This window comes from Balaenoptera acutorostrata, chromosome 9, assembly GCF_949987535.1.
Source record: "Balaenoptera acutorostrata chromosome 9, mBalAcu1.1, whole genome shotgun sequence".
In the NCBI taxonomy this organism is placed as follows: domain Eukaryota; kingdom Metazoa; phylum Chordata; class Mammalia; order Artiodactyla; family Balaenopteridae; genus Balaenoptera; species Balaenoptera acutorostrata.
In genome coordinates this window covers 107,367,139-107,388,299 of record NC_080072.1, presented here as the reverse complement: position 1 = coordinate 107,388,299, position 21,161 = coordinate 107,367,139, and the positions used below count along the sequence as shown (strand labels likewise).

Sequence of the window (21,161 nt, the reverse complement as noted above, 5' to 3'; positions counted from 1 at the left end):
TAGGACAACAGTGTATAGGGGTGTTTGCTTGTCGTGGCCTTGTAGGTGGCATCTCAGATATCCTCGTATTTCAGGTTCACCAGGCCACTCTACAGATGGTCTGACCCCTGAACATCTGGATCCCTGCACTTCTGAAGTCAGCGAAGAGAGTGTGGGGATGGGGAAGGCACACAGTGCGTCACTTTTAATCACTCGTTGGTTACATTGGTCCCAGCTGTGTGCAGCACTTGCCTGCTCTGTGCTTAAGCTTTTAAATTATACAACATTTAAGTGCTTGTCTCTAGCTCCCTCCCGCTGTGGTGACATTACCTGGGATGTTCTCAGTGAAACACCCTAAGCTATTTCAATGGAAGGGACGAAAGAGATCTTTTTCAGGTTCCTTTCTACCTACTTAGTGTTGGTTTTCCAGGAGCAAGGAGGTTGATGGCAGGAACTCGTAGGCATGAGTGGGGAGCTGAAGATTTTCCTTAGGGGGGGCGTCTGTATGAATCCCTGGATGTCTTGCCTTTGGGAGATTCCAGCTTTGCAGTTAGGATTCTGAAGTCTGTAAGCTTGGACTGGATCCAGGGGGTGCAGTTACTGACTCTGTCAGTTGCCGGTCAGTGCCGGGCTGTCGGTGGAAACTCACAGTGAAGTCCTGTGGCAGGAGGGCTGCTTGCAGGGCCTGCCCCAGGGTCCCTGTGCCTCCTTCCCCAGCCCAGGCCCGGGCTCTGCTCATTTTCGGTTTGGTGTCTATCACAGGCTTATGCAACCATTGCTGGTCCTTGTTAGTAAGCCTCTAGACTATAAGTAACGCAGCTGGGAAGGATTAAAATTGTCACTCCAAAGTTATGTCAGAGCAAAAGACGGCATTTCCAGAAAAAAGAGAAACTGTCCAAAGAGGATGAACTAAAGGGGAGTCAGAGGTCTTTATTGAGACGTGGGGCACACATACATGTGAAGATCAGCCCTCAGCCTCTTTATGCGCCAAAGAAATGAGGAGGAAACATTCCCATGAAGAAGCACTCTGAGAGGGGCTCCAACCATGTGTCATGAACAGACCCGACGGGACCGACGGGACGGTTGTCTTGGGAACAGTAGAGTTGACCTCCGTCTGGTGGTCAGGCTTTCCGTGCACCCCTGCCTTGATTGCTCTGGGCTGGACTGAGCAGCAGTTACGGTCTGGACCTACCGCTTCTCCGTGGTGACTGTATTTTAGCAGTAGGCACGCACACTTCTTCACTTGGCTAAAGAGATCCTTTAGGCTAAGAAGAAACTACTCTGTGAGTGAAAAAGGAGCCTATTTCTAAGCAGGCAGTGTTCTGGGTGACCTCATCTTCCTCCCAGCCCAGATCCAGTTGGAGCTGTGCGTACAGGGCAGAAATCCAGTTCCTCCTGTCTGGGACTCACAGTGGCAGATAAAAATAGACCAAGACTTTGTCTGCAGCCATTGTTCTCGAAGTGCCCATTGTTTCTGGAAGCAAAGTGGCTGTAGCTCTAGAGCTTTAAGCTCTGTGCTCTCTCTCTCTCCCTCTCCCTCCCCCCCCCTCTCCCCCTCCCCCCCTCCCCTCTCCTCCCTCTTTCCGTCTTTCATTGTGCAGGGATCTGAGTCCCGGCTCCCCCATTTCCCTCAGCCGCCTTTGCACTTGTCTGGAGCTCCCCAACGGGTAGATCAGCAGACTCCACTGAAGATTTTGTCCAAGCCTTTCCATGATTTGTGGCCAAGATGTGGACCTGTGGATCCAATGACAGTAAAGGGAGGAGGATTTGTAACTGGTTGAGCAACTAAACCCAAAGGGTCTTTTTTTTTTTTTTTTAAACATCTTTATTGAAGTATAATTGCCTTACAATAGTGTGTTAGCTTCTGCTTTATAACAAAGTGAATCAGTTATACATATACAATATGTTCCCATTTCTCTTCCCTCTTGCATCTCCCTCCCTCCCACCCTCCCTATCCCACCCCTCTAGGTGGTCACAAAGCACCGAGTTGATCTCCCTGTGCTATGCGGCTGCTTCCCACTAGCTATCTATTTTACAAATGGTAGTGTATATATGTCCATGACACTCTCTTACCCTGTCACATCTCACCCCACCCCCTCCCCATATCCTCAAGTCCATTCTCTAGTAGGTCTGTGTCTTTATTCCCGTCTTGCCACTAGGTTCTTCATGGCCTTTTTTTTTTTTTTCCTTTAGATTCCGTATATATGTGTTAGCATACTGTATTTGTTTTTCTCTTTCTGACTTACTTCACTCTGTATGACAGACTCTAACTCCATCCACCTCATTACAAATACCTCCATTTCATTTCTTTTTATGGCTGAGTAATAGTCCATTGTATAGAAGATGTGGCACATATATACAATGGAATATTACTCAGCCATAAAAAGGGTCTTGATTAACGTGTCAGTATCGGAACGATGCCTCGTCTCTGGTGTTATGTTATGGGTCACAGTACCTGGTCGTTGACGTTTCAGCGTTTTTATCAGGGGCTCAGGTTAGAGAAGGATGTGGGAAGTATACTTAGTAAATTTCAAACGGTGCAAAGCTAATAGGGTGAGGACAGATTCATGATACAAAAAAGATCTCTAGGCATGGAAACATGGATCCAAACAAGGTGAAGTTTAGTATGGATAAATGCAGCCTCTGCATGAGGTTAATAAGACTCAGTCAATAAGTGCAGAACTGGCTCAATCGCAGCGCCTATGGAGAAGGTCTGGCGGAGCACTTTGAGTGAGTGGCTTTTGCAGTATGGCTGTTAGAAAGATCGGGTTGGTCTGCACCAGTAGAAATGTGGGAGTAGGCTGGTCATCTCCGTGTTCTCATTTGTCTCCTGAGAAGTCTGGTTCACCTGTGAATGTTCATGATGCTCTTTAGGGGCACGGACATACAGGGATGACCCTGGGTGGAGGCATGGCCAAACCAGGCCATTGTGAATGGTTGCAGGAACCAAGGAATTTTAATACCTGGACTGAAGTGATGATAAAGGGATGAGTAAAAATATTGAAAAGCTGATAGATGAAGAAAGATTAAAATTGTACTGTGTGATTTCAGCCAACAGCACTGGAGCCAATGGTTGGAACTCATAAGAAGGCAGACATAACTGCCTTCAGTATGTGCAGTTGTTTTAAAATAATTATTGCAGTCGTTAAGTGAAATTGAGTGGCTCAAAAAGTAGAGAGTGGCTGAATGTCTTAAGTGAGGAGTTATACTAAAGGACCTCTCCAGGCCTTTCTGGGGAGTGTAGCCATCCCGTCCCAGATCCTGCCCTGCCTCTGATTGTCATTACTTATTGCAGATAAACCTTTGTGGGTCTCGAAGCTTGGCAGGGGGGTCATGCACATAGAGTGTATTGCTTCAGTGCCTGCGGTTGGCATTTGGAAAACGGTTGGCATTTTGAGATCATTTGTCTCTGTACTGGGAAAATGGACATAGATATTCTTATTTTTCACTGCGGTTTCCCTGGGTTGAAAACAGACAGTTGCACTGTGTGAATGTCTATGAGTATGCTTTTGCCCTCTCTGTCCAGATTTATTTATTAAAAGAAAAACACATCTGCATAAAAAAGCCTTAGAACACAGGAAGAATGTCCACTTTGTTTTTCTTTCTGTAGCACCGAGACATGTGGGGTTTCAGCTTCCTCCAAGGGGTTTTTGAAGACTGGCTTTCATCTCAAACAAGGCTTTTTCCCATTGGAAAAAACAGCCCATTTTTTTGGTTTGAAAATATATTTATATAATGTATAAATAAATAAGAAAGACGAGAGAGAATTTCCTTTCAAAATTTATGGAAAAATGCTGCTTTCTGAACATCACTAATTGGGAGTAAGTTGCTGGCCCTTCCCAGCCCACTTCCACTCTGCCATCTGTCCCTTTATTCTGGTTTAAATTTTTCCAATATTGGCTTCCTCTGCTTTTCCCTTTCTTTCCCTCTGTTCCCTTCTCTGCCATCCATCCACCCACCCCCCATCTTCACTGCCCGCTCTGCCTCTCATCTCCTCTCCCAGTTCCCCCATGTCTGTTCCACTTGCCCCCCACTCCTCCTGCCTTGCTCCTAAGCCCCCTTCCTTCTGCTTTCCCCGGCAGCCCTCAGCAACTAGAGCCCTCACTGGAAGAGGCCTGTCTCTGTGTTTGTTTCCTGCGTGGGAGGGAGAGGCAGGCCTTGAGAAAACAGTTCAAAAGTGCAGAAAAACTCCACCTCTTCCAGCCTAAATAAACGGGCTCCACTCCATTTGTTTGCCCAGATTTTTCCTTTGCCCACCGAGAAAGCTCCTCACCCTCCACCTTGACCAGCCGGGTCTTCCTGGTGATGCTCAGATGCCCCCTCCGTGCCCGTCTTGCCCCCAGGCCAAGTGCGGAGGGGGCCCTGCGGGGAGCCTCTGACTCAGGCTTCTGGGTAGGAGCCACAAGCTCTGGCGTTGCAGCTGCTGTCTGCGAAGAGAGTCCCAGGGACGGGGGCGCTTCCTTTGTCATTACTTTCTCTGTAATGAAAATGATGGAGAAAAATGAACGGAAATGTTTTTGTGTCCATTTCTGCCTCCCCTGCTTTTAACTCTGTTAACAGGTACGGGTGGAAAATACCCGGCTTTCGTGCCCAGGGATCTGGGTTTGAGCGCTGGTAAGATCACTCAGCTGGCCTGATTATCTTGGTTCAGTCACTGAAGTACCCTTTGTGAGTCTCCATACCCTCACCTGCGTGACAAGAGAGAATACTAAACCCTTGGTTGTTCTCAGGCTCATAGTAGGATGGGGGAGAAAACGTTTTCTAAAATGTAAACTTCTACTCAGGAAGCAGCACTGAAAATTAGAGGTGGGAATCAAGTGACATGGAAATGAATTGGTCAGCCTGATTAAGCAACATCTCCGGGGCCTCAGAGTGAAGCATCAAAGAGTAATATGTAAACTGAAATCGCGGAAGCTGGGATAATAGCAAGATGTAGGATGTCAGATATTTTCCATAGTCTTCTTGAGTGGGGTTATCCTTTGCCATGTTGTTGCCAAAAGCCTTCTGACCCTGTCATGAGTATTTTAATTGAAGGCAGGACAGGGCAGGAGTTTGCCCTGGCTCAGAAGTCAAGGCTGGGGAGGAACCAGTGAGATGCACCATGGCTCTCTGCAAACCTTGGAGCTGAAAGGGCCCAATGTATACTTTCTTCCAGAGTAATACAGAGACCTTGCCTCTGTGTTTTCCGTGACAAAAGAAGTGACACTGTTCTGGGACATCCAGGACTTGTAAAATGCCTGGTGTGGAGTCAAGTGTAACTGTCTATGTAGGAAATGATTTGAAACACGTGATATGTTCTGTAAATGGCTTTGAATGACCATTAAAGAACTTTATTCTTTAAATTACCCTATTGAGGCGGGCCTTCTATGCAGGAATCCTAATCTGAATAGCTAAAACATTCTTTTGAACTGTGAGCATGTCATTCGTTTAAGGGCATATGTATGGCTTGGGTAAAATGCAGCTTGGGTTCTGATAAATACCAAACATGAAGAAAAGAGTTTTGAGCACAAAATTACAGTTTTGTTTTGTGCCGTATAGACTCTAAGCTGGCACTCATAGGAAGTTTTTAAAACCAAAAGGCATCTTAGGTCCCCTGGATCCTGGAGCTGTGAGGTGTTGTCATGGCAAAACACATATTCTAGATGATTACTGCTACAAAAAAAGATTTCCCCCATAGCGGATTGGAGGATACAGAATAGGTAAGGAGTCAGTCTGTCTGCTAAAACAAAGAGCCAGATTCAGGGGATGTCAATTTCTATTTATATCTCAGAATCTGATTTTTACATTCATTTCCTCATTTTCTCAGTTGCTTGGTCGTACGGACCTGGGGAAATCTCCAGGTTCCTTCTCCTTGCTGTCTCTCTAAGCTTTGGGAAATAAAATGGTATATTTTTTTTAGTCTTTCTATTTTACAAGACACTTTTCAGTTCAGTTCAAGTCACCAATAACGTATTGAGCACCCACTAGGCTTTGGTATTTTCACACATATTGAATTTAATCCTCACTGCCAGGTAGGTAGAGAATCCTAGTGAGTGAAGGAAGCTCCTGAGCTTTCAGTGGTCCGCGAGGACTCTGCAACACACCCTCGCTTGCCAGAGCTGCTGGAGAAAACACAGAATTAGGAGCCGTTCCAGCAGGGCCCATTCATTCAGATATTTCCTCTTTCAGGCCATGTGCCCAGTGTTTGGGGTGGGAGATCTGAACTGTTCTAAGTAAGGAAAGAGCAAGAAAACGTAGCTGCAGGACCCAGGGGGCAGTTCTGCTTTCTGGCGCAGCTCCTGGAACGGAAGAGCCTCTCTGGGTTTCCCTGAACACCTGGGATTGATTTGGGTTTTGCTCTGACTTGGAAACATTTGCTGAGGTGGAGGTTGGAGGAGGGGTTGGGGAGGAAAGAAATAAATCCAGTGATTAAAAATAGCTTGTGCACGTCAGGTGCCTGAACGAATTGGAGAACACGCCCACAGTCCCTTTTGTCTGGCAGGTCTAAGCTCCTCGCTGCCGAATTACAACCGCTTTCATTTGTTTTTCCTGCTCCCCTACCATGTAATGGTCAAGGGCTCATTGGAACCATGTGTGAGCCCGGTGAGTCACCAAATCCTCGGGACTTCAGTGGTAATAATGTGTTAAAACTCCTTTTGGGGGATGGGACGGGGGTGGGTGAGGGGAGAAGGGAGAGGACTGAAGTCACTTCCTACAGATGTTCAGGGTCCTTGGCTGTCTCTGCAGCCTTGGTTCCCAGGCCCAGCTGCTGGGCCTGAGGCAGGCTTCCCTGGGCAGTTCGCAGCCTGCTTTGCCTCTCAGAGGACCATCTCTTTTGTCCTGGGACCAGTTCCCTCTGAGAAGAGGCACCTACCTTTGAGTTGGTGTGCTGCACCCCAGCAGCGTGCTTTATTTCCCCGAGGCAGTGACTGGAGACTGGCTCGAATTTTTGGTCAGTCAGATCATTGGAGGGTGAATTCGGGATTTTCTGTGCAGCTTCTTTCTCCATCCCTCAGAGTTTTTTTTTTTTTTTTTTTTTTAATTTGCTGGTGACTTCAAGGGCATTGGTATCAAGAGAAGGACCGAAGCCCCGTTGTGTTTCCCTAACTGATAAGAAAACTCTGTTTTGGGGTCAGGGTGTCCCATCATTTGGGGCAGCGATGGGCTGCTTGGTTGGGATGGGTGGTCCCCAACCACGATGCTGAGCTATTCTCGCTTAGCTCTTGCTGGAGCCAAGGATCCCGCTTGTCTCTCATCGCTTTGTCACTTCATTAGGTTTGCGAAAATGGGGTCGAGGGGCTGAGGAGGGACACATTTCCCTTCTTTGCATTAGCCTCAGCCAGAAGCTTTGTGGATTATACTGACTTCCTCAACAGGAAGCCCTGCCTTGCCAAGTTTCTAGCGCCTGTAACGGGATTTGGAATCAGGCGTGTAGGACAAAGAGGACCCTTCCTTCCTAGTTCCAATCCATCCTTGCATGAATGAGAGAAAGGTTGAATGAGATTCCTTTTCACAGCCTTCTGAGATATTAGTGTCTTCATTGCGTCAATTCTCTTAGGGACCAGTAACAACTGTCCAAGGACAATGTTGATTGTTCAGAATCGGTCACTGACCACAGCCATTTTGCTATTTCTGTTGATCTGAAGGAGTGAAGGTGCCTCCTCTCTTATTCTAGGCAGTTTGACATCTGCCCTTTGGGTGCTGGCCAAAATCCTCGGCTTTTTCCGCCCACTCCTAGTTCCAGTTGTAAGTTCCTGAGGACCTAAACAGTCAGGAGGAATTATCTCTGCAGTCTTTTGCTTGTAGGACGTGGTGGTCAAAGGAATGGCTGGATGCCCTGATTTGAAATCGTCCCTCTCTGATCCAACTTCATCACTCTCCAGATCATGGTAATGTTGCTTTAAAAGAAGTTCTGTGGTTCGAGTGGACCAATGAATGAAATGTAGACCTAGATTTAAGCACCGTGGAAAGTAATCTGAAGCCTTATTTTCTTTTTCCATGAGCTTATCTGTTTCTTGTAAGCTTTCATAGTATGATCCTCCTTTATCTCAAAAATATCCTCGTGACAATAAAATATTTGTGGGTGAAATGGCATGTGGCCTGGGATTAGCCTTAACAGTTCTTCTGTGTTGGTGGGGAGGAGACGAAATAAAAACTGGTAGTGTTGATGGATTTTGAATAGGGATTTATTATACTAGTCTCTCTACCTTGGTGTATGTTTAAAAATTGGCGTAATGAAAAATTTAAAACCCTGTGAGGGATATAGACACTACCTATCAACAGACCTCTTTTTAGCCATGCACTGATGGAGTGACTTACCCAGCGTGATTACATAAGTGGCAAAACTGAGAACCCGTGGGTTTTGACCAACAAGTTAAGGCAGCAAGCCCGGTGCATTGTCCCACTGTGTCTTTTCCCCCTGTCTTCAGAATCCTATCTTTCCATTTGGGACAAGTGTCCTTTTTTTCTTCTCTGTATGAATGAGAAGGTTTCTTCTTGGTCCTTTCACTTTAAGAAACCTATTTCAGCCAGACTTTATGTAACTAATTAACCTTATATTATGAGCACAATTGCCCATCAGGGTGACTCAGGGGTGAACACAGACAGGGAAGGAGGCCAGGTTGTCATTTACCGTGTGTTACTTTGTATGGAAGGAAGGAAGCCTCAATACCCTTAGTTCCAAGAAAGGAAAAGATTACAGTTGGTTCTGTAAATGGCTTTTAGTTATGTCTTTATGGGGCGAGCTATATGAAATCCTGGATTTCTTCGATCCAGAAATGGTTTTGTTTAAGTTTTTAATTAACTGACTCAAGTGTATCTCATTTTCAAACTGAGAAATAAAAGTCCCGTTTTTCTGTGTCTCAGCTGTAGAAATTTTAGTGTTCTTGGATTTCTGGTCCATTCCTGTTTGCAGCAGCAGTGGAATTGAATGGAAAGACCTTGGATGTGAGAGTTGAAAGATGGAGTTTAAGGCAGGCTCTTGATCTCTTGCAGTCTTGGTTTTCTGATCTGTGAAGTGGGGGTCCTGTAATACTTTCCCAGGCCCCCCGGAAGCTTTATGTTGTGAGGATATTGGGGAACAGTATACGGGAAGGGTCTCGGTGGACCGTAGTGGTTTTCAGATGTAAGGCGTATCATTCATTCCTGGTGTTTCTTTCCTGCTGCTATTGATTGGGGCAATACCCACCACCCGTGGCTGGTGTCGTCATGGTAACCCACCAGGCTTTGGCCAATCCAGTGGCTGCACAAGACTGGAATGTGCACCTTGGATTTCTAGTCCATCGCCTAACCCTCAGGTCCCAGATGCTCCAGTCTTCCTGCCATTTATTTGAGGATGGTGAGAGGAGGAACATCTCAGTTCAGCAAGGCCATAGGTCTTGAACTTCTCCTGGAACCAACGCCACTTCAGGCTTAGATTCTAGGTAATGTTGCTGATATGAGCCATTGGGTTTCAAACAACTTAATAGAATGGTATGAAAAGTCACGTGACATGTCCTGGATGGGTTCTTGGGCACTGAGCAGTCCTTAACTTTGAGTTCCATTATGAGTGAATTGAAACCCTTGTTCTACATTTGACTTAAAACATCCTTGGGCTGTATAAGCTTTTGTTCAGGATTAGGTCACAGTGAAAAAGCAGATGTTTCCCTGCATTGAAAAGGCCACAATTCATTGTGTTCCTACGGATTCAAGAAAAACTATCTGCTAATTTCTACTCTGATACTGTGCAGTCTTGATTGGACAGAGTTTGGGACCGTTATTTGCTCACTAGCTTCTGTACAACTCTCCTCTCAGAAATCTGGGTGATTCCTATAAATATTAACTCAGATTTAGGGTCCTGAGGAATAATCCCTGGGTCAGAAATCGAATATACTTGTAATATGTTTATGTTTCATAAATATACTTAGAGCCTCCACCGTATCAGCATAGTATATTTCCAGGTCAGGTGCTCAGCAGTTTGAAACAAATGTGTTATTGCAATTCAGGGTATCGCAAGTACAATTATTAGCACAAAGGCAATTTTAGTTCTTGTCCGTAAAATACAATTAGTTAACTTCTGTGGAGCATTGATTAATTTATAGATGCTGCTGCTGAAATTAGAAATATTTTTGGCACCTAATAGAAAAGTCGTATGGTAGTTCTGTTTTTAAGGAACCTCCATATATTTTAATAGGTAATGAGATAAGGTGTGGTCAGAATAACAGAGATGCCTGCTTGGGCCAAAAACCATGTCAGCTTTTCCACCTGTGTAATGATTTCATTATTTTTATTGGTCAGTATAATTGACAGAACTGCCACAAACATGAACGAGCAACACAGAGGGCATTTTTGCATCCATATTCTTCATGAGGAGAGTTTAATGTTTTATGTTAATACCACTTTTGAAAGTGATTATTCATCATCATTTACATGCAGTGCCTGTGCTACTAAAAAAGACAATCCTGGCTGATTGTTCATTCTCTTATAGAAGAGTTTTGATTTGTTTTTAAACCTTCAATTCCACACTTCATGAAAATAGATGAAGCTCTGACTTTCCTGTCTGAATGCTTTGGGTCCAAAGGCACTGATAACGCCTTCTCCTGAGCTCATCAAGTCCAGGTGTCCCAAGTGTGTGGTGTTGGCTTTCCCCAGCTGGGCTGGGAGCACCTTTTCCAGAGACCCAGCGCTCTGAGTCCCCAGTCAGGGGCACAGCCTCTGGGTGCCAAGCAGCACCTAAAGCCTGGCATGTGGACCAGGCTTTTGAGAATGGCATTGAGGCGGACAGGCACAAGTTAATTCCAGTTGCTTCCCTTGGAGAGAACAAGCCAGAACCTGGAAGTGCCGGCTCCCTGACAGGAAGTGGAAACCTGCATGGGGAGTTGTCAGCCCAGGGGCCCTGTCCTGGCCAGACTGCTGGGGCACCGCTGTGATAGGAAGCAGACTCCGGGCTCTCTGCTGTCACCTTCAGCTTTCACATCACCCTAGCATCCAGCTGCCCAGGCTTTCCTGTTCAGAAGGTGTCTGGGGCCTCCTAGCCTCATCCTTCAGTTCCAGTTTGCAGCAGAACCACTGCTGGTCCATTTGGCCTGGCCCACATTTTCCACATGCATTTTCCTGGCCCACTTCTGCCATCAGTAGAGTCCTTTTCATCGAGTCATAAATCCAATGGAGGGAACAAACACACACAACAAAACCCACACAGTTCAAGTTCATGAATCGGTGTTGGATGGGAGCGAAGGGATGGAAAGTTGATTCAGATTTGGAAGACATTGAATTCATCCAGCGTTTGTTGATTGACTCCTGTGCTGGGAGCTGGGGTTGCTGCATTTGTTCCTTCTTTCAGAAGCGATACTCTTGATTAAATAGAGAGCCCTTTTCTCTAAAGTCAAACTGACTTCCACTCTAAGGGAAGATCTCCTGGACCTGTCCCTTAGCTGTTCTTGGACGAGGAGAGTGGGGACGAAGGGGGAACACTGATGTCTTTCTTAGTGACTCATGTGATGATTATTCCATTGTTCAAAGGGCTGGATGTTATGTAATCAACATTTTATCCCATCCCCCTACTTTTCCCCTTAACAATCTGGGATTTTCCAGCATTTTGTCAACCTTCCTGGAGGTGTGTTGATTTTTCCACTAGGCTTTTTTGGGCATGTCCCAGGGCAACCCAAACTCTCCACTCCCTGTAACTTCAGATCCCCCTCAGTGCAGGGCCTGGGAGAGCCACGGCAGTGAACCCTTCTGTTCTTCTAGGGCACAGGGCAGACTCTGGGCAGTTTCCTGGTAGCACTGCTCAAAGCAAACTGAGGGAAAGAGCTGCCTGCCCTTCTTTCTCGCCACGTAATTTCCATTCATTTTGATGTTCAGAGGCAATATATTTGTTTCTGTTTTCAGAGGTCACCAATTATCATTTTTTTCCCTCCTATGTTTCCATTTTATCCAGCCAATAACACATTACTTACATCCAGGGAACTTTTTAACTAGCCAGGGTTCAGAGATGGCTGGTGGAGGAACTTCTCCAGTGGCCCCGCCATTTTCTGTCAGTTTCCTACGATACACTGAAGATTCAGGGTGAGCAAGAGGGCTTCTGGAAATTACTGCAGTAAAGTGCATTGCTGTCTCAAGGTCACAGGACAGCTAGTAGGAATTCTCAAGTCATTTCTTTGCTTATTTGCTTTTTGTTGGAAGTTGTGCCTGAGGTGAATTTGGAGGATTTTTAACTTGAACCATATCTATGTATCCTGGCTTTGAACATGGTCTGCAAGTACAAGAGGGACACAGCAGAGATAAAGATGCACGTGGCAATAACAAAGGAGGTCACATTTGTGAGTCTGCAGATTTTGATTCTTCATACTTCTTCACCACCTACATAAATCAAGTTTTATAGGTGTTACCTCCTATATGCATGTCACATCTGACCACTTAACATTTTCTGCAGAACCATCTTCCTAGCCAAAGCCACCATCATCCCTCACCACAACTGATGCAAGAGCTTTTTAACAAGTCTTCTTGCATCCATTTGGAGTTACCTCCTAAACCATTCTTTACCGGCAGCTATGGCGATCTTTTTTTTTTTTTTTTAACCCATTTTAAAAAATTGTGGTAAAGTGAACATAACCTAAAATTTACCAACTTAACTATTTTTAAGTTACAGTTTAGTGGAATTAAATACACCCATAATGTTGCACAACCATTGCCACCATCCACCTCCAGAACTCTTTCCATCCTGTAAAACTGAAACTCTGTCCCCGGGACACAACCCCCCATTCCCTCCTCCCTCCAGGCCCCGGAAGCTACCATTCTACTTGCTGTCTCTATGAATTTGAGAATTCTAAGTCCCTTATATAATTTGTCTTTTCATGACTGGCTTATTTCATTTACCATAATGTGAAGGCTCATCCATGTTGCAGTATATGTCAGAATTCCCTTCCTTTGTAAGGCTGAATGATATTGTACTGTGTGTGTATATACTACCTTTTGCTTATCCACTCATCTGTTGATGGACACCTGGTTGCCTCCACATTTTAGCTACTGTGAATAATGCTGCTATTAACATGAGTGTACAAATATCTCTTCAAGACCCTGCTATCAGCTCCTCTGGGTATATAGAGAACTAAAACTCAACACAAAAAGACAAATCACTCTACTAGAAATGCTTGAATAGACATTTCTCCAAAGAAGATACACAAATCACCAGTAAGCCCATGGAAAGATGCTCAACATCACTAATCATTAGGATAATGCAGATCAAAACTACAGTGTGATACACTTCACATCTATTAGGATGGCTACTATAAAAAATGCAGAAAATAAGTGTTGGCAAGGAGGTGGAACCCTTGTGCGCTGTGGTGGGGCTGTAAAATCATGCAGCCACTGTGAGAAAACAGGATGGCATTTCCTTGAAAATTTAAAAATAGAATTACTGGGGGCTTCCCTAATGGTGCAGTGGTTAAGAATCTGCCTGCCAATGCAGGGGACACGGGTTCGATCCCTGGTCCGGGAAGATCCCACATGCCACGGAGCAACTAAGCCCGTGCGCCACAACTACTGAGCCTGTGCTCTAGAGCCGTGAGCCACAACTACTGAGCCCACGTGCCTAGAGCCCGAGCTCCGCATCAAGAGAAGCCACCGCAACCAAGAGTAGCCCCCGCTCGCCGCAACTAGAGAAAGCCAGCGCGTAGCAACGAAGACCCAACGCAGCCAAAAATAAATAAATAAATAAAATAAAAATAGACTTACCGTAAGATGATATTCTTCAAACAAAATGTAGTCATGTCATTCCTCTGCATGAAACTCTCAATGCCTATTTTGCTCAGGATACAATTATAAATTCCTTAACTCACTCCTTACTTGCGTTTGCAGCCTCCTCTCAAGCTGCTGTCCCCTTGATCACTCTGCTCCAGTTGCATTGATCTTTTTGATACTAAAACAGGCCAAGGTTGCCCTCTTCCCCCATCTCAGGACCTTCATTTGTGCTATTCTCTTATCTCGGATCACAGCCCTCTAATTTCAGTGCTCACCAGGATTACCTGGATTCTGTGTTACAAACGGATTTCCGGGCTCCGCCCCCTCAGAGGTTCTGATTCAGGAGGTCTGGGTGGGGCTGAGTTCTCCCAGGTGATGCTGATATGGCTGGTCTGGGGACCACACTTTGAGAACCACTGGTCTGGAGTAGTTTTTAAAAAACTCCTGTGTATCCTTCAGGTCTCAGGTCAAACATCTCACTTCTAAAGGAGGCCTTCTCTGATTCCTCCAGACCTGCAGGACTCCCTGTTATGTGTTAACACTTCATCTTCTACTCCTCCTATGAAGCCCTTACTGACATTGTACTTGAACGTTTAATTGTGTAAATAGTTTTTTTAATGACTGATTTCCCTGCCAGAATCTGATATCCAGCTCCTTCAGGGTAGGGATCATTACTGTCTTGTTCACTGTTCTTTCTCTAATCCCTTGCATGTGACAAATGCTAAATAATTATTTATTGAACGAATGTTGTTATTTCCTTTTCATAGGTAACGGCAAGTGCGTAGAAACATTAATATTCTCAGTGAGTGTGAAGGATGGGTAGGGGCTATGGGGGAATTAGTAGAGCTATACAGAAAGAATAAACGTATTTTGTCAGAGAGGCAGGGCATACGAGGCAAGAGTCAGGTTTTTTGTTTTTAGTTTTTTTTTATGGGCCCTACCACATTGTGGAAAGCCCCCCAAATTTTATCTGCCCTGGTGAGGATGCTACTACAGTTATTTCTCAGCTTGTCTTCTTCTTCAGACCATTCACGCTCTATTATATTTTATGGGTGGTTAATTACCTACTTAGTTTTATCTTTAAAACTGAGGTATAACTGACATGTAACCTTACGTTAGTTTCAGGTATACAACATAATGATGTGATATTTGTGTCTGTTGCACAACGATCGCCACCACCAGTCTAGCTAACATCCATCACCTATTTCGTTTTTGTTAGTATTCATGTGCTATTTTTTCCTTACAGATATGGAATGTGCAGATGTTCCGCTCTTAACTCCAAGCAGCAAAGAAATGATGTCTCAAGCCTTGAAAGCTACCTTCAGTGGTTTCTCTAAAGAGCAGCAACGCCTGGGAATTCCAAAAGGTAGGTTTTGTAGTTGGAAGGAGAGAGGATGGGATCAGACTTTGAGACATGTTTAGTTTTCTCACCTGTTGGGTGAGACGGACGTTATTACTTACCACGCTTCAGTCAGCAGCCACAGATCGTTGCAGACATCTGTTGGAACAAGCGTAGACACATGCCGATGCTCCTTCATCTCCCAGGCTTGCCCCTGCCATCTTGGTTTTAGGGCAGTGGTGCCCAAACTTGTTTGCACATTAGACAGGGGATCGTCAAAAAATTCCACAGTCCAGGTCAGGTCCCAGACCAATTAAGTCACAATTGCTGGTCGCATCAGTAATTCTGAAGCTTCTCAAGCGACTCCATAGTACAGACAAGTTTGGAAGGCATGGTCTTGGGGTCATTCTGGGCCACCATTGGATGAACTCGATGAGCTGCATTTCTGGGAATTTACTCATTTTCTTTTCCATGTCCTTTGGTGAAATGTGTTTACCTTTGGGTGTTCTCATCCAAAAGGGTTTATTCGGGAATGTAAGGGGAAGTGGCTTGAGTTGTCAGAAAGGAAACATGATGGGGGAAGACTTAAGCCTTGACCAAGCAGCATTTCCTGAACAATTGAGAACAGAAAGAACGCTTTTCTATTGAGTAAGAGAAACAAAAGCTGTCTTTAGACCAGGCCAGTGCTACTGCTGCATGACAGGCTTCCACCCTGCCAGACGCAGGCCTTTGGTAGATTCTGTGAATGTATCTGTCTACCTTTCCATGTATTCTACTTTCCCACAAACCTCAGCTGACAGCAATGCCCAATCACAAGGCAGAATACAGTGAATTCTGACCACTGGGTTCTCCAACATCTCATAAGGTCATGGTCTAGATTGAAGGGGGTAACTTTGAGAGCAGGCATGCTGTGGGCCTCACAGCCTGCCATCATCTGAGCTCTTTAAGTGTCATTAGCTGGTGTAGTCATGTTAAACCAGGGGTCATGTGTGAAGATTATATATCGTCTGTCCTACACTTCTACTCAACGCAGGGCCTGTGATGTGTATATATTTTGAAGGGTATCTGGTATAATACAGGTACCTAATAATGTCGTTATTACTAAGTATCATTTGAATGGCTTACTGTTACTAATTGCTGTGATTATTACAGTCAGCCCTCCGAGGGTTCCGCATTGGCAGATTCAACCAACCACAGGTCAGATTCGGTTGGCTGAATCTGCGGATGCAGGAACCCACGGATACAGAGGGCTGACTGTACCCCGCCCTTTTATATAAGGGAGATGAGCATCCACAGACTTTGGTGTCCGAGGGGGTTCTGGAACCAATCCTCCTTGGATACCCAGGGACAACTGAGCTAACCATGATTAACTAAGATAAAAATAATTAAGCATAATGTTCTCAAGTACATTATAAGAGTTAAGAGCAGGGAGAGGTGAGTGCAACGTCCAGAGCACACTTGACTTTGTTATTATTGCTGTTAAAGAAGTCATTTGTTCCCTTGTCCCAGGCTTTAAAAAAGTCTGATGGAAATAAGGCAGTGAAAGAGGAGATTCCTGGAATCTTGGTCTGAAGATTCCAAGGGTGGAGAATACTCTGCTACTTTTTAGCGGATGACAGTGATCTTCTAGCTGGCAAGAAAGAGAAGATGGGGCTGTTGGATGCGGGGTGGGGGGTGGGGGGAGGGTTATGGAAGATGCCCTATCGGGCATTCCTAATTCTGTGAATCCGAGAACATCCTCAGTGAAGGTCAGATGCTTTCGTGTTGTCTCTGAGGCTCGGGGAAGAGTTAAGAGCCCGATCTCCTGGAACGTCATTTGATCTCTCCCCGCAGACCCCCGGCAGTGGACAGAGACCCATGTTCGGGACTGGGTGATGTGGGCTGTCAATGAGTTCAGCCTAAAGGGTGTGGACTTCCAGAAGTTCTGCATGAACGGGGCAGCCCTCTGCGCGCTGGGGAAAGACTGCTTTCTCGAGCTGGCCCCAGACTTCGTTGGGGACATCTTGTGGGAGCATCTGGAGATCCTGCAGAAAGGTAAATGCATGGGGGCGGGGTGAGGTGGGAGCCGTACGGGGTGGCTTCGAGAGTAGGTCCGGGAGCGTGCCCAGCTGTGCAACGTCAATGCCGTCACCTGGGCATCCAATCACAGCACGTGTGGTCTACGGCGTAGACGGTGCCTGGTAAATAGCAAGTGTTCCGTAAGTGTTAGTTTCTTTTTCTTCTGTGTACTGGAGGTTCCAATTTTAATCTTTAGCTAGACTGTACTCCTGAAGCTTCTTGGTATGCGAAGTTCTGGTCCCAATCCTTATCTTAGACTCAGGTACTGTTTGAACAAGCAGTGCCCACAGCCAGCAACAAGAGAGTTTTTCTTTCTTTCTCTCTCTCTCTGTTTTTTTTTTTTTTTTGGTAATCTTAAGACACACTCTCTTGATCCATGGCCACATCCAAGGTTCGTTTCTCAGAGCTTCTTAATAAGCAGGCTTCTCTACCCACTAAGTGGATTGGAATTGCAGTCGCGAGGTACACCTTTTCCATCTGAAGCAGAAACCGGGGTTATGTCAGGACGCCGTGTTGCAACCTTGTAATGACATGGCCTCTCCTACCAGCCTCTTCCAACCTTTTTGGACCAAGTGACTCATGTACCACAGTCCTGGCTGAGTACAGAAACAGCAGCAGGCGGCAAACTTGGGTGTTTTTGCGCTTATTTTTCTGAATTTCTTCTTAAAATAAATTGCAGTTACCAGCAGTCAGCAGTGCCCTCCAGCTGACTGTAAGCCTAGAAGCCTGTTGCCCTCTCTGACCCAGGCCCACCCTTTCCCTGTGGTCACCAGCTCCAAGCCCTGGCGCAGACGTGGTGACGGGGGGAGGGGGGCAGGCAGCAGAACTCAGGCTTAGCACTTTTATTCCATATAATACCTTCCTTTGTTTAAGGATATTTTCCACTCTGCAATGCCCAGGAGAGACCCAAATTAGACTCCTCTAGGCACAGAAGTGTTATCTTTTTCTTTTTTCCCCTTCTCTTCAGCTTCTGCTGAAAAAGAAATAAATAAGCAGAGTCGAGAACTAGGTGAGTCTGGCCTTCCCCGAAGCAACGCCGTGATCTCGGTGTAACTGCCACAAACCACTCGCACGTGTTGACGTGAGCACCTGTGTATAGAGGGAAAAGATACAGCAGGCTCAGAACAGATCTGATGCAAGCATTGGCTTATCAACACAGCAGTGGGGTATACCAGACCGTGTCGCCGCAATATATGCTGCTAATACACCGTTTCCCTCCAGTCTTCACCCTGGGGCAGCCAGCTGTCCTGGAGTGTCTAAACCTGCCTCTGATCAGTTATAACTCATCTGTACAGCACCTCCTTGTTTCCAAAGTGCTTGAAACTACGTTTTTCTCATTGGATTCTCAAAACAACCCTGGGACATGGGAAGGGCATGTTCTCTCGGTGTCCTTGTCTGTAAAATGAGGACAGGTTAGGTGGTTTCCTCAACATCACTTGTTTCCTTAAACCTAGGTCTTTTCAGTCGAACTTCCTGTCCTGTGTTCTTTGTGTAATGATGCGGACTCGTGGGGTAGCTTCTGGCCTACCTTCCTGCAAAGGAATAATACAAGCAAATTTAGGAGAATTAGGAAATAATGGAGTGGGTTTGAGAACATCTCACCCATTTTCAAGGGAGAGAGGCAGGAGAATCGTCCTCCTTCAGGTCCTTCAAGAGCTGAACGTGACGTCTGTATTGAGGCCACAGCTTTTGTTCTGTGATTAAACTAAGGCAACCCAGCGCCGAAACAACATAGCTTTTCTGGGTGGGGTGGCAGGCCAAAGGTACAGGGGATGTTTCAATCTGATAAGCTGCTAAAGCAGAGTTTAATCATTTTATCTCAGCTGGGAACTGTTTTTTCTGTGCAGGCATAAACTTGTTTTCCCGGCAGTCTCTGCTCCCAACAAGCTATCAAATACCTGAGGAGAAACCCAAACCAACCCTCTGTCTTTATGTCTGATTCTTACAGTGAAACGTAATCAGACTGTTCAATACAATGGTCCGGGGCCGCCACCAGATTCCAGGGTCATTAGAAGATCCACAAGCTCACCTTAGTTCCACGGAGAGAGGCTTCCTCTGCTTGCTTACCTTCATCCGTGTTCCATTCTCATTCCTGCGGAGGTTGGCATCTGGACAGGAGTTTGGTTCTGTGCCTCTTCTCTCTCTTTGTATGAGCCCTGTCATATTTCACTAAGTAGCGTCACCTTACTAACATCTTATCTGGGCCTGAACCTGACATTTGAGGGCAACAGAAAAAACACAAAACAAAAACCAGACATCTGTTGGAAGAAACGGAGGCTCTAAAATCTACCTGCCTAGGGATGGTCCTATATTTCTGAAAAGCTCTGGACCTGATCGGTTTGAGTGTTGGCGACTGATTTTGGTAACCTCCCAAGATGTCTTCAAGCCTCGGCTGCTGGCGGCACACGCATGTATCAGAAAGAGGGTGAATGCCTTCCCACCCCTTAGAGATTACTCACAGAATGCGCTTTCTGAGATATTAAATCCCATTCCGCAGCTACCGGAATCATAAACTTAGCCATACTTTAGTGAGCTCGTCTCTAGACAAGGCCCCAGTCAGGGGAGACTCAGACACCAGCTCAGTTGGTGGACATGCAGATTTCTGCCAAGAGGGGCTGAGATCACTGTGGTCCTTTTGTCCAAGGTCCTCTTCGGCTGAGCGTTGCTTGCAGGCTGACCTCTTTGTTTCGTTCCTCCCCTGTCTGTTGCAGAGGATGTGAAGCCATACCAAGTTAATGGAGTCAACCCTCCGTACCCCGAGTCCCGCTATACCTCGGATTACTTCATTAGTAAGTTCGCCTCCTGCCCTTCTCCCCACTTTCTGCTCGTTGTCACGGGAACTTAGGAAGGGATCCCCTGTCCTAGGCCATCTCAGGCCCCTGCCTGGTAATTCTACAGAAAATAATATCTTCTTAAATGTAGACGCTTGGTGGTTTTGTTCTTCCCACAAAGCACAAGGCTTCAACCTATCTGCACGTTTTATTCACCTGCACGCTCCTACACTGGGGTCATTCCCATGTCTTCAGCATGAAGGTCACACAGAGAGACAGTGACTTGCCTCCAAACTGTTATGTGCCCCGTGGTGGCCATCAGAGGTTTGGGCTAGGGATTTTGCCCTGGACCTTGTTCTTTCCTTTTTACTGGTAGATGTGACAACATTTCCTGTGAAATCCTTCCTCCAGAGCATGCCCTGCAGCCTCAGGAACATAAAGCCTTCTCCTCCTAGTACCTTATCCCTCACCAGGCTGCAGGGGTGGCCGGAGGGAGAGAATTAGTGTAGGGCTGTGCTTATCTGATGGCTTTGCTTTCAAAGGGTGTCTTAAGCAGGTTTATTTTCACTTTATCTCTTTACTATTATGATTTTTATCCTGACAACAACAACAACTAGCTTATTGTGTGCTAGAAATGTTGGTAGGCTTTTTCCATGTATGCTGTCATTGGATCTTCATCACAACACCTTGAGGAAGGTGGCCACCATCCCTATTTTCGAGATGAGACAATTAAGTCAGAAAAGGGAAGTGTCTCGTCAAGGGCCACGGCTCTTGAGTAGTGGAGCAAGGTTGAAAACCCAGGCCCTTTTCACTTAAAATATTTTTCTTGCATTCCCAAAGGTAGTCAGCTTGTTTGACGTTGCGGAGCCCTTGTAAGTGGGGAGGAACGGCCTGTTTCCGGTACTCATCTCTCCTCTCTCCAATTGCACATGCTCTGTGTTTCCAGGCTACGGTATCGAGCATGCCCAGTGTGTCCCTCCCTCGGAGTTCTCCGAGCCCAGCTTCATTACAGAGTCCTACCAGACCCTCCATCCCATCAGCTCGGAGGAGCTCCTCTCCCTCAAGTATGAGAACGACTATCCCTCGGTCATCCTCCGGGACCCTCTGCAGACGGACACCTTGCAGACTGACTACTTTGCCATCAAACAAGAAGTGGTGACCCCAGACAACATGTGCATGGGGAGGACCAGTCGTGGTAGGTCGGATTTCTGCTCTAGAAAATTCTAAGAATTACCTGACTTTGTGAGCTCCCCAGGTCCCACTTTTTCCCCCTTGCTCTTAGCCCCGGGCATTCCTGAGTTTCAGCCTTTCCATCT

At 46.0% G+C, this 21,161-nt stretch overlaps 1 protein-coding gene across 2 annotated transcripts in view; it reads left to right on the top strand.

Moving 5' to 3' along the window:
* ETS1 (ETS proto-oncogene 1, transcription factor) overlaps positions 1-21,161 on the top strand; it is a 67,526-nt gene that overhangs the window by 18,873 nt on the left and 27,492 nt on the right. For both annotated transcript variants that reach the window (XM_007183367.2, XM_007183365.3), the window contains exons 2-5: positions 14,924-15,043; positions 16,850-17,050; positions 19,786-19,863; positions 20,792-21,040. In XM_007183367.2, coding sequence (XP_007183429.1) covers positions 14,924-15,043; positions 16,850-17,050; positions 19,786-19,863; positions 20,792-21,040 — 648 coding nt within the window. The remainder of the gene's footprint in view (positions 1-14,923; positions 15,044-16,849; positions 17,051-19,785; positions 19,864-20,791; positions 21,041-21,161) is intronic.